Raw genomic sequence first — 15,686 nt, forward strand, 5'->3', positions numbered from 1 at the left:
TGGCTTGAAGACCATGAAAAAAAGATGCAGAATGGCATACCTGTCAAAATGCGGTTTATTTTTACTCGATGACAATATTACTATGCCACTAAGGCCAGGGGGGTGCTTACTCGCCCTGAAGAAATTCAAACTTATGAGATATCCCCTTAATTGGCATAAGACATCACTTCTACTATTTTCAATATTAATACATCACGATTAACTACCTAAGCTAAGGAAGATAAACTAGTTCTACGATATTAAATCGGCCAATCATATTTATTATTAGAGGCATATCGCAAAGTCTTTTCTTCTTATGCTAAGTAGTTAAGGGGATAGGTAACCCCATACTCAACCCCTAGGACTTAGGTATAGGAGTTCGGCGAAAACACCCCGCAGGAGACTTTTCTGCACCTTGCACATGGAATGCAACGTAAATTGTCGTCTAGCTCATCCGAGAGACCAGGTCCGGCCCCGTCCCCATTTGGGGCTTGAAAAGACCGCACATGGATAAAAATTAGGTGGAATTTCCGTCCGGGGCATGCTCCGGTGTAACCCCCGACCAAATCTCGGCCGAGTTGACCAGGTATGCTTACTTATAGTCTTAGAGTCTTATAGACTTATACATTGAAGATTAACGATCTGTCGTAACCAACACCATACACTAGAGATGTGGCAACGCATCCGTGTTCCGAAAAGGTATATAGAAAGGATTCTCCGAGATTACGTTCCCTTAGGTGCGAGTTGAAGCCTTTGTTAGTCTTCGGTATAGCTAAACAAGGCTATCAGTTAAGGCAAGGTACTCGCACGAGAAACATATTTGGTAAACCTTGCCTTATACTTATCGACACGAGGTAGATCTGTAGATCCTATTAATTTTCCGGTAAAAAAATACTCTTAATATAGAAGCTTATATGTAGTTTAAGCAACGTACTTATTACTAAGTTGTCAATAGGCCTTTCAAAGCCGGGAATATGTCAGGACGCTAAAAGTACCTCTTCTAAGCCAATTACAGTAAAACAATCATCAAAAATACATCATCATATCGTCAGCATGTAGCATGGAAACTTTTGCTAGCCAACTGCGACGAGCGGCGACGAGACCGTGTTCAAAAGGGTAGTGCTAGTGGACGGAAGCCGCATTATTTCAATACTATCGCTTTAGTGATGCGACCCTAAACCCAGTACCAACTAGCTAGCATCCCGCAACGAACTCAGGACACAGATAGCTGTGGGAAAAGGGTTGCATCGCAAAGCTTGGCATGCAAGACAGACCATGGAAGCCGGCTGGCACATAAGATAGCAGCGAACAGTGTTAATCAAGACGCTCAAAGGCAGTTGACAAGGTAGTTTACTGAAATAATGGGATGATAATAAGTCAACTCAAACCCGATCAGGCGATCAAGTAAAGCGGCATCCCTTTTTCGAACGTTGTGATAGACTAGAGACTGCCAGCATGGGAACGCGGCCGAGCACACGCAGATGTCAAGGCTTAAGGTAACAACTTTGTCTACAGTAGACATACTGGTACTAAACACTCGAACAAAGCTTTCAGAGAAGTCTTACTACTGAATATAATATGCAGTCATGTCCAGATGCCCTTATATAAGTCATTGCATTGGTCCAGTATGCCGAGTCATAAGCCACGATATCCATCAGATGATATCGGAAGTATCTAATGGACCAGTCGGGGTATTTCTCTGACGCAATAAACGTAGCCTTGCTGCATAGAAATCATCAGATACTGCTGCAGTTCCAATTACTAGGCCTTTGCCGCCTGTTATTGGGGAAGCGCTTGTTTCATGTAGAGTAATGTTAATGCAATATGTTAATCTGGCCTATGCCACGTACGCGATAACCCAATTGTTTGGCCTTGTAGAGGCGTAGAATTGGTAGTACAGCATGCAGACCCCCCCTCGTTGAATGGTTGTAGCAGCATAGTCAACAGTAGTGTTTATGCGACGAAGCGGTGAAAGCGTGACAGCCAAACGCACTATGCCGGTTCCGAGCAGGCATGGCATCGGACTGGTAAGTTTTTGATGATGATAAAGCACGGTCAACTATGTGAAACAGCGGGGAGTTGCATTGTTTTCGACTTTTAAGATGGGGGATGTAGAATCATAGCTGTTAAGAATTTTACCATATAGTCGCACCATAATCCGAAGAAGAATTCCAAGAAATATTTCAGAGTTTATAAAGCGTTGATTTATTTCTCGACAAGCTAAACGACATCAAGGCACGGATACCTAAGTATTATATGATATTGAGTCTACATGAATAGAAGTAGAAGGATGAAAGGCTTAATTCACCTACCTCTCAACTAGCGTCTTCACGAAAAGATGTTGCCGGCCAATAATAAGCATGATCTAATATTTACCACAACAGGCGTCCCGAGGTTGGGTTAGTACTTTATAAATTAATGCGGCTGTTGACGGATTTAGGACCCGGATGCTACATGAGAACTTTTAGGTTGTATGTTGACATCGGCGAGAAAGATCGATTCTGTGAACGCTACGATAGATATAGTTAAATTAAAGTGAGATACTAATGCCACACTGAGTATAAGTTGTTCCCGAATAATTCTCTGTTCATCACGACGCCTCGTGCGTTTACCCGATGAAGGCGTATCAAGCCACCAAGTGACAACTAATAGTAACAGCTAATAAGACGCGTCGCGCATGAGCAATACCGGCACATACCCTTATAGCCACATATTTGATGTAGCACGAAATATAAGTCTTGATCGCTTTTAATCACCTTCAATCAACTATCATGTGCCATTTATCAATTCGATCTAGAACCGTAGATTGCCGGTCTGCCAGGTACAGATATATTTTTAATGAAAGTTTCCTAAAAAAAGATATATACTGTAATTTAACGCGGAATTATTTCAATCGGAACCCGGCGGCTACTTTTTAAACAGTGATTAAAAAAGCGCTTAAGATTAAAATCCTTCATGCACAAAAATTGATAAATATTGCCGTTACGCGCTTGCGTCCGAAAAGTACGATATGTCATATTTGTCATATTTATTATTGATTTATTATTGGCTAACAGACAGCCGGAAGTCTAGAGTTGAAGCCCAAACCCTATTGGTAGAGAATGAAATAACGCGGAATGTTTCTAAGTAAAGTTAGCTTGAAGTGGCATATGCGTCTCCTCAGTGTCACAAAGTCCCGTTTGGGGATTAGACCGCTACATGGCTGGTTTCTTATTTTTTTTATGCCGAGTACCTAGTATGTGGAACAGTCGGCGCGGCGTAGAAGGCCGAGCTTCTTCTTTTTTTTTTTTTTTTTTTTTTTTTTTTTTACCTCGAACTCTGTAGATATATAACCGACGCCGAGAATAGTACTCAGAGCCTCTTTTCGGACATTTACCCTGCTATATTAAGATATTAAGACCTTGTCAGCATTGGCGCGGGCAATTCTGCGATGCTAGACGTGGTATTTAATATTTGTTAGAGTAGGGCTATATTCGAACCGGATCTAACATTCGACTTCGGGTGAAGACCGTTTTCGAGCTTTGGGGAACTGGGGATAAGCAGATGTGATAGACGAGGGGTACGCTGACTGATAAGTCATGACGTCAGAATGTGGATTCCTGCAGACAAATTGAAATAAGCTCTGGGTCCTTTGCATGAATACATCCTCCACAAACTCCAATCTCTTTCGCGCGCGGTTTTGCTTGGGTGAGGGCCGGCTTTATGGTAAATCCTAGAATCCTAGAGTAGCGGCGGAGGAAGAGACCAAAAGAGGATTGAGTTGAAAAGGTAAAAACATTTCAAGGGTCGTAATAGGCTGTCGGTTACAAAACCGACTTGCGGAAATTTGAGCGGGCAATGGCGGGACCTCACTAATAATGGGCGGAGAGGGGAGGAAACAACGGGAAGGAGAAAAGGCAGTGGGAATTATAGAGACTAGCTCAGAAAGGATATAGTATCTTTGATGGTTTAGTAATATAGTTTATACTTGTACATACAACACCCTTACCTAACCGAATAGATCAAAGTTTAGGTAAGTAAAGCAGGTACGCATCTCATCTCCGTAGATTCCCGCCGAGTCGCAAGAGTTTAAAGACGGGTCTGGTACCGGAGTAGAAACATAGGTAGGTAAGTAATCTAGACATACGAAAGAATTGGGAACAAAATAACTACAGGTAAGTACCTAAGATAGGTAATCATCAAGCCACAAGAAGTGCGTCACTCCACGTGATGTTACAATGCCGCGGGAATCTCCATTACTGCCCTATCCTAATCAATTATTCAAGGGGTTAAAAATAAACACGGGGGCAGATCTATGCAAAGACCCCCCCCCCCCCCCCAGCTACCAATCTTCTTCTATCTCACTCGCTAGGGGATTTCTTACGTTGATCATGCTACGCAAACTCAACATCCGTAGCCAAAATAGTTTGTCGCCTCTTTACCGGATGATTATCACCCATCATGAAAAATTCCACCAGTATGTTCTTAGCTTTTTTATTTATTTATTCTCTTTAAACTACCCAAACACGGCATTTTCGTACATGCTATCTCATGTAGAGGCCAATTAATGTTCCTCTATCCATTTCCCTATCTACAAAGGCTAAGAGGCGGGGTGTGAGTATGTTGAGGCTTAGGACGCCACGAGAAGCCTGCAGTTTCTTTTTCACGTCATTCTAGGCTTGCCTATAAAGATATTTAATACAGAGACGCCATTTTTATTCAGTACTTGGCGGCACGCGCGAATTAGGGTTGACAGTCTGTAAATCGTGCCATGCGCTGATCGTGCCATGAGAAAATTAAAAGGGTCACAGTAGAAAACAGCGGCGTTAAACTAGTCGCTTGCGCTTGTACTAGCCCTTTAGGAGGATTGTTCGGCGGTAGGTAGGCTGGCAGATCGAAATTGCACCATCCAAGCGAGGCCTCCTTAGAAGGCGACTACTACTAATATACCACTATCTCGTGCACTATTTCGTGGGGAGTGACGACAGTTGTCTTGCTGTCCATACAGAAGTTTTTTAGTGCAATTGGCTGATAGCTCACGTGGAAGAGGCCATTGAGAATATATCCTCACTACTGGGAACGAGAGGCGGAACTTAACCACATAGCTTATATGCAGTTAATCCATCGACTCAAACATATTGCTTATAGCCCATATGATTTACTGTATATATCACGAACTTCGATGGACAAATATATCCGATCAAAGATTGGCGATGCCTTCATCAGCTTCCTCTACTATTCCTAAGTTTCTAGCGACAACGCTAATAACCCATTAGTCGTAGCTAAAAGGTACCAAGATCTTTCCAAGCGGAAATGATCGCACGCTTAACAGCTACTAAGACATAAGCGAAGTATTCACATGTTAGATCTCAGAGAAGTGTAACGTGGTCTCTCCTTTACTTATTTATTAACTACCTATTCTATAAAAGTACTATACCGTAAGTAATTAGGTTAGCAGCATGTTTATGAAATTACGTGTGGATTAGTTAAACTATATGGCACATTTGAAACCCGATGTAAATGCATACGGGCCATCTTGCTGCCCTAGTTATTATATCGACTCTTTCTAGTCTAACAGATAAAGTTGCCAATGGAGGTAATATTGATGAAATATCTCGACAAAACTAGAGAAGAAGTCGCTATGATAAAGAATGATTAACCAAGAATAATTCATACTTCATATTAGTATAATTGCTACTCTACATTTCACATACACATCATTAAGAAATGGCAACGAAGGAATGATGACATATAGTTAATAGCGGCCTAAAACTCTATTATAATGTTTCTTCTAGCCGTGCGGTGGGCATAAAGCGGCCACTATATCGTATAATATGCGCTCACTTGTATCGGCCATTCTTCAGCATTTGCCACCTAGAAACACCGCCCCCTTTCTGCAACTGCGGAATGGCTACAGCGGGACATGTCTGAAATGCCGCGGGTACACGTACGACACGATCAGGCCCATCCAAGCGCAGGTGCCAGCTGAATGCTGGAGCCGAAAATCATATGCTAGCCACGTCTCTTAATCTGGGTCAGCCGCAGGGGCTAATGCAGTAGTTAGGTCTAGATACAGAAGCTGATGTCCGTTTCTCTACCATGTTCGTCAATATTACAGCGCACAAAATAATAACATAAGAGATATTTAAACACACGTGCAAAAGACTAACGAGGCCAAATTTCCGTCCTTATCATGGTGAGAATTATATTAATTTGGTCGGAATAGCTTGGTGGTTTGATATAATAGCGTACGTAATATGATTTTTTTATTTCATTTTTAATGCTTATTCACTCTCTTTTATTAGAACATTACCCACAGTAAAACGGAGCAATAACTGTAAGGCATGGAGACGCCGGGAAGTCTTTTTTGGCTGGACCTTGCATGTCCATTGTATATCCTCAACTTCCGGCTAGACTCCGTCCCGGTACGTACCCACCCTCCCAGCACGGACAAGCCTCTATGGGGGGCAACTACCTAACCTAACGGGCAGGGGGATAAGAAACTTATGTACCGGTACGTACCGTACATTGTACGTAAGGTACATGGGACTCGAATTGGAGGTTCCTAGATCTATCAGTATCTGCAGTATCTGTTACATCTGCCCCGGACTATCATCCCTTCACTTTTAGAGAAGGTGTACCCAATGTTTAAGCTAGCTAAGGTGGGAACATTTGTACCTTGTATTGAAGCTTCCACTCATTTTCCATTCCCACAATTGCGCAAACTCCCAACTCCCAACTCCCAACTCCCATCTCTCCCACCTTCTCACCTCCCCCCATTATTTTTTACTATGAGATCGTACTAAGACTACCTAATAATTCTTGTTGGTGCGCGACTAAACAACGTCGGTTGGTTAAAAGACAACTTGGGCGAAAAGAATAGCACAAATCCAACTAACATTAGAGGTACCTACCTAATCTAACATAAGTGTCATTGTACAATCAATTTTGGGACTGGGACTGGGACTACAACTTGCGAAGAGACAAGTATACATAACCCCCCCCATGTATAAGTTTGCACAGCGGCGTCTACCATCTCGGTGCAATGGTGGAAATATTTTTGAAATACACCCCTCCTCCTCTTTTCGTTTAACAAAGCTACACGCCCCCCCTCATAATCGCTCTCGAGAGCCTACCTTACCTTACCTACATACCTTGCCCTACCTTAGCTACGGTACCTTAAGTCCCATCCGTTCTCTGCTATTCCCTGTACTCCCGTACTCCTTCTCTTTTCGTCCGAACTTATTAAAGTTTCTGAGTCCCGGCCCTCTAATGTCTTCGATCCGCACCTCACCGTCCCATGACTATACATACCATACATACCATACATAAAAGCCCACGACCTAACACAGCTATTACACCTATAATTCTTCTATGCTCGTACTAATTTATACCACCACCACCACTGGCAATCACCGCCACCACAAACCGACACCGCTGGACCCTGACAGCACCTTAGCCGTTACATACGTACAAGACCGTAGCTAGCTAGCTAGGCCGGCCCGGCCCAGCCCAGTAGTCCAGAGAACTCGACAAGTTGGGACTTAGTTAAAGATTGCGAATTTCTTACAAGTACTACCAATTCCACCTGGAACACGTTAAAGTCCAAGTACCCACTACGCACTCTTTTAGTGAGCCGTACTATAATACCACCAGGTCACCCTCCTAAGGAACCTATCAAATCAGCGTCTATTCATATTAATCCTTCCGCTCGCTACTTACCTCTCTGTTCTCTCTCTCTCTTTACCGCTTGTTAGACTCATTACTCTAACACAAGCCCCCCCCAAATCTATCTCTCCCCTCACGATCGTTCTAGACGTTGCGCCGCGCCGCGCCGCAGATCTCCACGATATTTCTATCGCTTAATATCAACAGCCGACGAAAAAATTCACGAAACAATATTCACACACGTACGCGCTACCGTCTTCTCAAATTCACTTATACGCAATTCGTCCTATCACTTTGCGCCGTCTCCGTAGCAGGGTTTAACATCGCGGACATCTCTCAAGTTCGCATGCCTCTGCTCGAGCATTAATTAAATTCCATAAAAGAATTCCATTTTAGGCTTATTTTGCAAACCCGTCGGCACGGCTGTCTTGCGACAGCGCCTGTTTGAGTCTTTTCCAAATGTTTCGCCAAAGGTAAGTTATGCTTAATATCATGCCTCAACCGCTGTTAGCCCTTGCATGTATCTGGTGGGTTGTTACGAAAACAACACCATCTCGTTGATGCCTTCTGCCATATTCCATGTCTATATGCGATAATTCCTGATCGTCGTTCCGCTTTGCTAACCGTACTGACACATAATCTAGGACAAGTTCACAAAAGCCTGGAGATGAATTGCTTGCCAATTTCCGACAACAGTTTCCTGAGATCACATCGGTAGCCTCGTCTTCGGTGGCAGGAGTGCCGGCGCCAAATACTGTAACTGCTGACAACTCGGTTCTTGTTCCGCCGGGCCAGGAACAGTATGTTGCGATTTCTTTCAGACTCACCCCTGACGCCTAAATTCCCCTTTTTATTCTTCGCGATGGCGTCTTGCGGTCTGATTGTGAGGCGGTGCAAGCGCATCTTAGAGCTTTTGACAAGTTTGAGCGCGGGGTATTCCGTAGCCCCCAGCTCGATTATAACTTCAGCATTAAAACGCATGATCCTACTACCGGGGGGTAGTAGAAGACGCCAGTAAAATAAATAAAATGACAAAGCTAACCCCGATAATATTTCTAGACATCAAAGCACAAGTCATGATGTGTTTCGAGATCAGGATCCTACACCGCGGGCTTCGGGTGCGGAATGGAGGTTTACCCCTTCGTTGCTAGATCCCAATTCTTTCTCCTTCAGCACATTTGCAAACCAACCGCCAGGTTATTACACACCTACACCCGGCGGTACCAATACGATTTACCACCCGCAAGCAGGCGACCTGCATACGCCATCATTGGGTTTAGGGATGGGACTCGGAACCCCATTGTCGCTTCCTACTACTGAAGGCGCCATACAGGCTGGACCAGCTCTAATGGATCTCACTCAGTTTCATCACGGCATACCGCCGCATCAATTCCCACAGCCTTACAACCCGTTTATCCAAGCGACTCCTCCCCAACCTTCGTTCGCACCTTCATCATTTGTACACCAGGATACCGGCTACGAGACGATGGACCACGACGGGTCGCCTCTCGATTCTGATAGTCACGAGGATCATATAGGTTCAATGGGTGCGACATTCCACTCACAGTCGCCACCTAACATGATTAGTTTCCAGCATAGACAATTTGGCGCCCCCATGACTCACTTGCTGCCACCTTCGGCCGACAAGTTCCGTTTCCACTCGACTCTGAACGCTCCGACGGCGATGATAAAACACACGGATGAGATTCCGGTGACGTACCTGAATAAGGGACAAGCTTACTCGCTGGCAGTAATCGATACCACGGCAAGTATGCCTATTATACCTGGCACAAAATATCGAACGTTCGTACGCATCTCATTCGAAGACGATCAACAACGACAAAAGCCTGGCGTCTGCTGGAGCTTATGGAAAGAAGGTCGAGGGACTAATGAGGCTCATCAGCGGGGCGGGAAGCTGCAGGCAGTCGAGTATGTTGAGGCCGGGCAACCAGCTGAGGGTGATGATAAGCGAACCCGTATCGAACTTGAGACGGCTTCCTTTGATGGGTTCTCAGTCGTCTGGACTCCAGGTGTTAATGGTGTCGCGGAGTGCAATATCGCGGTCCGCTTCAACTTCCTCTCGACGGACTTTAGTCATTCTAAGGGTGTCAAAGGCATTCCAGTAAGGCTATGTGCCAAGACGAGCATTTTATCAGCGGCCGACTCGCCCCCCTTGTCAGACCCGACGTCTGAAATCTGCTACTGCAAAGTAAAGCTATTTAGGGACCACGGAGCAGAAAGAAAACTTTCAAATGACGTTGCGCATGTTAAAAAGACGATTGACAAACTCAAGCAACAGATTTCTCAAGCAGAAAGCGGAGCGAAAGATTTCGGAAAACGCAAACGAGGTGGTGGCTCACACGTTAAGGGCCAAGATCACCAACGTCCAGGGAAAGCCCCGAAGCATAAAAGAACCTGGTCAATGTCATCAGCTAGCTCCGCGGGCGGAGGCGGTGGTAACGCACGACCCTCGCTTGAAGATGACTTACACTTCAAACTCCAAACACTACAGGATATGTTCACAAGCACGCGACCTGTGAGCATCTTGTACTTGCGCGGTGATGATTTAGACGATCCAGACTTACACCCGGTAAGCCTCCCCGGAGAACCAACCGACCTTACCAAAGTCGGCCCCAAAGACGCCGCTGCGTGGCAAATCAGAAGCGCGCGAAGTTCGATAGCCGGCTCTTCACTCGTCTCTCCTTCCCCTAGTTCTATGTCTTTACATTCACAATCGGCCAATACCACTCAATGGACCGATTTCCCAAGTAGTGGGGAGCCATCAGCTTCCAGAAGAGCGTCTGAGATGCCAGTAAAGGTACCTAAAACAGATGACGAAGGGAATTTGAGTGGTTGGATAGAAGCACTTGGAGTCGATCCAACATACAAGCCACCGACCGAGAGGCCTGTGAAGCCAATCGCCTGTTTCTACGTCGCCAGACGGCATCGACCCGAGCCCGAGAGACGTGAACTTCACCGAGCGATATACCTAACCCAGAGAACAGTATCGGAGTTTGTGTCGCGAATTTCAGCTAAGTGGACTCTCGATCCCTCATCTATTGTGCGGGTTGTCCGTGTCCTCGAGAGTGGGTTGGAAGTAGAAGTAGATGACGACATGATCCAGGCTGTTTCCGAAGGCCAGGATATGACGCTTGACGTTGCCGAGGTCGATCGAAGCGTACCTCAGCCCAAGCGAGAATGGGAGATGATGGCTGTCGATGCCCCTGATGGTGATAGAGCCTCTACACACAGCGCGTTTCGTACAACAACAGGCTATGAACTGCGACTTACTTTTTAATTTCTACGGGTATCGAAGGACTTTATGGTGTGGAGTTTATTATTACTTTCGATGGTTATACACTAGGGCAGGAAGACAATCCTGGAACCGGTCTACGCCATTTTATTTGTTGACGAACATGAATATTTATACCCAACGAACAACCGGCGGAATTTTGATTTATTATATATGGAGTTCGAACGGCACATCAAAAGATACCATGCCCTTGAAAGGCAGCTTTGTTTCTCCTCGGTCCCTCTGTTGTGACGGACCGACGTTCGGGTCTTTTAGACTGATGATGCCATATACATTAGAGAAGATACGGCCTGTATTATCTATTTGAGTTTAGGCGCTGCCAAAACGCTATCTTGAGCATAATTTCTTGGTCATGGAATATACCCAGTTGGATCATATATTATATATGCGGCTTTTTGAAGCCCAGAGTACCTCGGAAATATTGAAGGTTTAGCAGGTCAACTAAGACGGCTGGGAATTACATTGCATGCGGAGCAGACTTCTATAGCCTACTCCACAAATATTGCATTTTCACTGTTATACTATTTTCAACCTACCATAATAATTTTTTTGACTTTCTCTTTGCTGCGACAGATCCTGCGACGCTTATGGATAATGAGGAGGTATTTACCTAATATAGAGATGATGCTATAGGACTCTGTACGACGTTGCTGTTAAATATTTTATTAGTTATTATATAATTTGGGGGGGATATGTACAAAACAGGACTAAATATATTATTACTATTACTATTACTATTACTATTACTATTATTATTGTTATTGTTATTGTTATTGTTATTGTTATAATTATTATCATCATCTATATCTGACTTGTAACCTGTGTATTTTTCAGATCGTTTTTCTTCGCCCTGTCATAGGGCTAGTTTAGATACTAAAAGCCTTATTCGATGCTGTTTACCTAAATAAGTTTAGCCGGATGACGACGCTTTTAATCTCCCTCGAATCGCCAATCTGTCTACGACGGCGATCTCGATCGGTATTATGTTTAATTTCGCGGTATCATTTCCTTACGCAGAATCTCCTCACGTTAGGGCGATGCCCCTTAAAACAGTGTTTTCATCAAACCGATTATGCCGGCATTGAGGCATCATGGAAACTCTAATTGACGGGACCTTCAAGGTTACCCCCTTACCTATGGTCACATTGCATTTGGAAGGGCTGAGGTCTAGATCACTTTGGGCTCTTGGGGAGGCTTATTAAGACGTGCTGTATGTAACAATATCCATGTCAGGCTTAGGTACCTAAACACAACCTTTTGTTAGGGCCATATCCGTCCAGTCAAGTTATTCGTGTAAGTGATAAGTTAGTAGCCGGAGATGTTTACCTATTAGATTGTCAACATCATGCGGTAATAAAGAACGGTATGAATATCGAATTGATAGAAGTACCTGATCAACTAGAATTTAGCGTACCTAGGTAGACTTAGGCTATTTCATGTTTGATATGTTAACGTTGAATGTAAGGGTAGACGATACCTCTATCTTCTAGTTACCTTACGTGCCAATCATAATGCACCTAAGGTTGTTTACACAGATTGTTGTAAGGTTAGGTACCTAATCTAGGTACCTTGAACAATATGCCCGCCTAATCAGCCCAACGAGGTTTTACCTAGTCGCGACCCTATCAGTTACCTGCAAGCACCCCCCCGAATATCATGGTTCCAGTGGGCTGATAGGTAGTATTACGCTTTTAAGGTACCTGGAGCCTTTAGTCCGCACCCCACAAGGCGCGCGGAACTCCGGCTCCAAGACGCCGGGTCTTATCCTCTGCAGGTGATTTGGATCCTTTCATCTCTCTAATCTGTAATCTTCTGCAATCACTACCGTCTAACCCCTCCTATTAAAACAACGAACCGGGATTACTTCCCCAAATCGAAACATCCTCCCCAGAAACAAAACACTGACAACCACTCCTCAATTACAGGATCGTTCATTTTAAACTTAAAGCGTATCCCCGCTCCGTCGTAGTAGCTTAGCAACTGAATATTTCTTTGGCGCAATCTTATGTTTTTAATGCATTCTTCACTCGGAAACATTATCTGTCTTCTCTTTAATATTTCTGCTTTCGGGTGGGGTTAATAATCTCGGAGGAGGGAAACAAAGAAAAAGGGGATGATAGCGACGATGATGGTGGTAGTGGTGGTAGTGGTGGTGGTGATGATGATAATGATGATGATGATACCGGGCGACGCGACAAGCGTCATTTCTCGTCAGACATGAGCAACTGATCAACTATCTGCAGGACCGTCGGTTTTCCAATCAAAGGGCTCTAAGGCTATATCCTCATTATTCATGCCCGCTTATTTCCTTACCGCCTCATTATCCAAATACACGCCATTTCTCCGACGTGGATCGCGGGTTTAGTACTCATCCCTGACAGCCTTCCGACGATAATGAACTGACGTTGGAATAAATTCCAATGCATCGAAAGCCACAAATAATGATCGACGTCTGGGTTGAACTGGGGCAGTGCAGATTCGCCCTGCTGTGGCGAGTGGTTTGCGCGTTCTGTAGACTTGTCCAGTCAGTCTATTGTGTGCGACTCGATATGCGGCTGTATAGATGGATGTCTTTATGCTACTGGTGCCCAAGCAGATGGAGTTCCTCTAAATGCCCTATGGTACAAGGCTTCGAAGTTATTAGAACAAGTGATACCTAACCGTCAGGTATGTGGTACTTTGCTAGGATGAAGACAGTCGTCCACTCCCCGCGCTTCTAAGATATTAGGTTGTGAAAGTACCTAACTTATCTCAACCCAGCCGAAATGACTACCTATGTACTTGGGTTCACAGCTGATAGAATTCTAAGACACACGCAGGGACGAGACTCAGCTCACTTCTAGATCTCTCCCCCCCTTTTCCCCTAAGAACTCCGCATCAATATTTACGAAGCTATAGTGTTGACATATACTAGGAGCTTTTTGAAAGACTGGTAGTCTTAGACGGGGAGAATTCAACCATACCTCCTTATTAGTCTCCCTATGGCATCTACTAACAGACTAACATTAGCATTTACCCTACAATCAACTCTACACTCATATTCTCCAACTTCAAGCCTGTCCAGCGGGTTCGCCTTGATCGAATGGTTGGTAAGCAATTAGAAATACCAACGACGCCAATGGCGCTGGATCTTAGACACGGCGCCTTTAATGTGTTACTCTTGGGAACCGAAACAATAAATTCAACATCGTGCCCTATCGTCCGTGCGACTGACCATACAGACGAAATAACTGGTTCAAAGTGAGATTCGTGGTCACATCGCAAAATCCTAGACGCCAATCAGCTTATTGATATCAACATCAATCAAAGTTATGAAGGCAATATATTTATTCGCTACCTGACTTGATGTCTTCAAATACCGCCTACCAGAATTGGTTCAGACGATAGCTACATGTAGGCCCTAGTAAGAGGGACTTTTAGCGCCATCCTCAGTAATTTCAGTGTATCGCATTGCATTACAGCGGGTTTAATTATCGGAAGTATCAGCTAGCGTTTACTTCAATAGGTACATCCGGTGCCGACGCATAACCCCTGGAGCTGCAGCTAAAAGCATTTATTATAGCGCGTGGGAAGAGAATACAGTACCGTTACAGCCTGTGATTTGGGGTTCATTGGGTCCTGCATATGCAACTGTGACGCGCTGCGAACTAGACCCCCGTCTATTGAGAAAATGGCCTGTTTAGTGGTTCAAGTATAGGTACTTACAGCGACAACAGCGGTCAGGGGGCTCACTCGCCACAGTCCTTCTAGACCTACGGGAGGCTTGACTCCCGATAACCACTCCCGGACTCCCCGCGAATCCGGATCGAGCATACCGGAGCCGACCGGTGGCGGAAACTATGCAAGCAAGGGAGGATTTTCAATTGTATTATTCCCAGAGGTTGACAGTAAGTGCATTGGCAAATTGGAAGCATATCGTGCTAGCTATAACGCAAACCTCGGGTTGTCTTCCATCTAGTATTGGAGTTATCGACTAGTGGTTCCACGCCCATGCGACTTCCCGGGAACATAAGATGTCTACACAAAACTATCATGAACAGCCCGATCTAGACAACATACGGAGGCCTCCTTATACCACGTGGTGTCGCAATCTATGGTATATGTATGTCTCATCGGGCCTGGATCCAATGAGAACCCGGAGAGATATTCATTTCAGCTGACCAGGGAGGTCGAAGTACGGAAGCGAAGGCATTCCCAGCACTAGTAGATTGTCTATCTGGCGCAACTTTATATGATGCCTAATGATCGCCACCGATGGCTCGCTACAATATCTGCAGGAACTATGGCCGCCTTTAGACAACCGGCAGAAGCTCCGGAACCAATCATGATCCTAAAGAGGCTTGACAACAGCCCAGGGAAATTGTAAGAGAACATCTACACTAGAGCTTACTATCGCCACAAGGATATATGATCCTAGTATAAGACGACGAGCCACATATTATTGTATCACGCCCCGGGGTGGTTCCCTTTTTGGGTGATATTGGTGCGACGAGGTCAGGCATCGCTGTGATCACTAGCCACATCATTTCAACGCAACAGGGTAGTGTTAGGGTAGGTATTGATGGATTATCATTGTTTGAGACACATAAAGTTGCCACTTCTGAGCCACAAGTCTGAGAGACTTTCCGACCGATACAGGGTGTTACAATAGCCAATGACAGGGCTTTATCAGGCAGAAAACTTTCCTCATCCGGCAGTCATCCGCATTTGCCACAGACCTCCTAAGTAGATTAGTTGAGGGGGGGAA

The 15,686-nt window shown here is 44.8% G+C and overlaps 1 protein-coding gene across 1 annotated transcript; it reads left to right on the plus strand.

Annotated features, from left to right (window-relative positions):
- Nucleotides 1-8,085: 8,085 nt before the first annotated feature.
- Nucleotides 8,086-10,924, plus strand: GL218_04779 (Grainyhead-like protein 2 like protein; the record flags this gene model as incomplete). The annotated part of the gene is made up of 3 exons (XM_033581402.1): nt 8,086-8,099; nt 8,271-8,426; nt 8,686-10,924. The coding sequence occupies 3 exons, from the start codon at nt 8,086-8,088 to the stop codon at nt 10,922-10,924; spliced, it is 2,409 nt and encodes an 802-aa protein (XP_033435432.1).
- Between the last annotated feature and the right edge of the window lie 4,762 nt (nt 10,925-15,686).

Source organism: Daldinia childiae (assembly GCF_008694065.1).
Source record: "Daldinia childiae strain JS-1345 chromosome Unknown Scaffold4, whole genome shotgun sequence".
In the NCBI taxonomy this organism is placed as follows: domain Eukaryota; kingdom Fungi; phylum Ascomycota; class Sordariomycetes; order Xylariales; family Hypoxylaceae; genus Daldinia; species Daldinia childiae.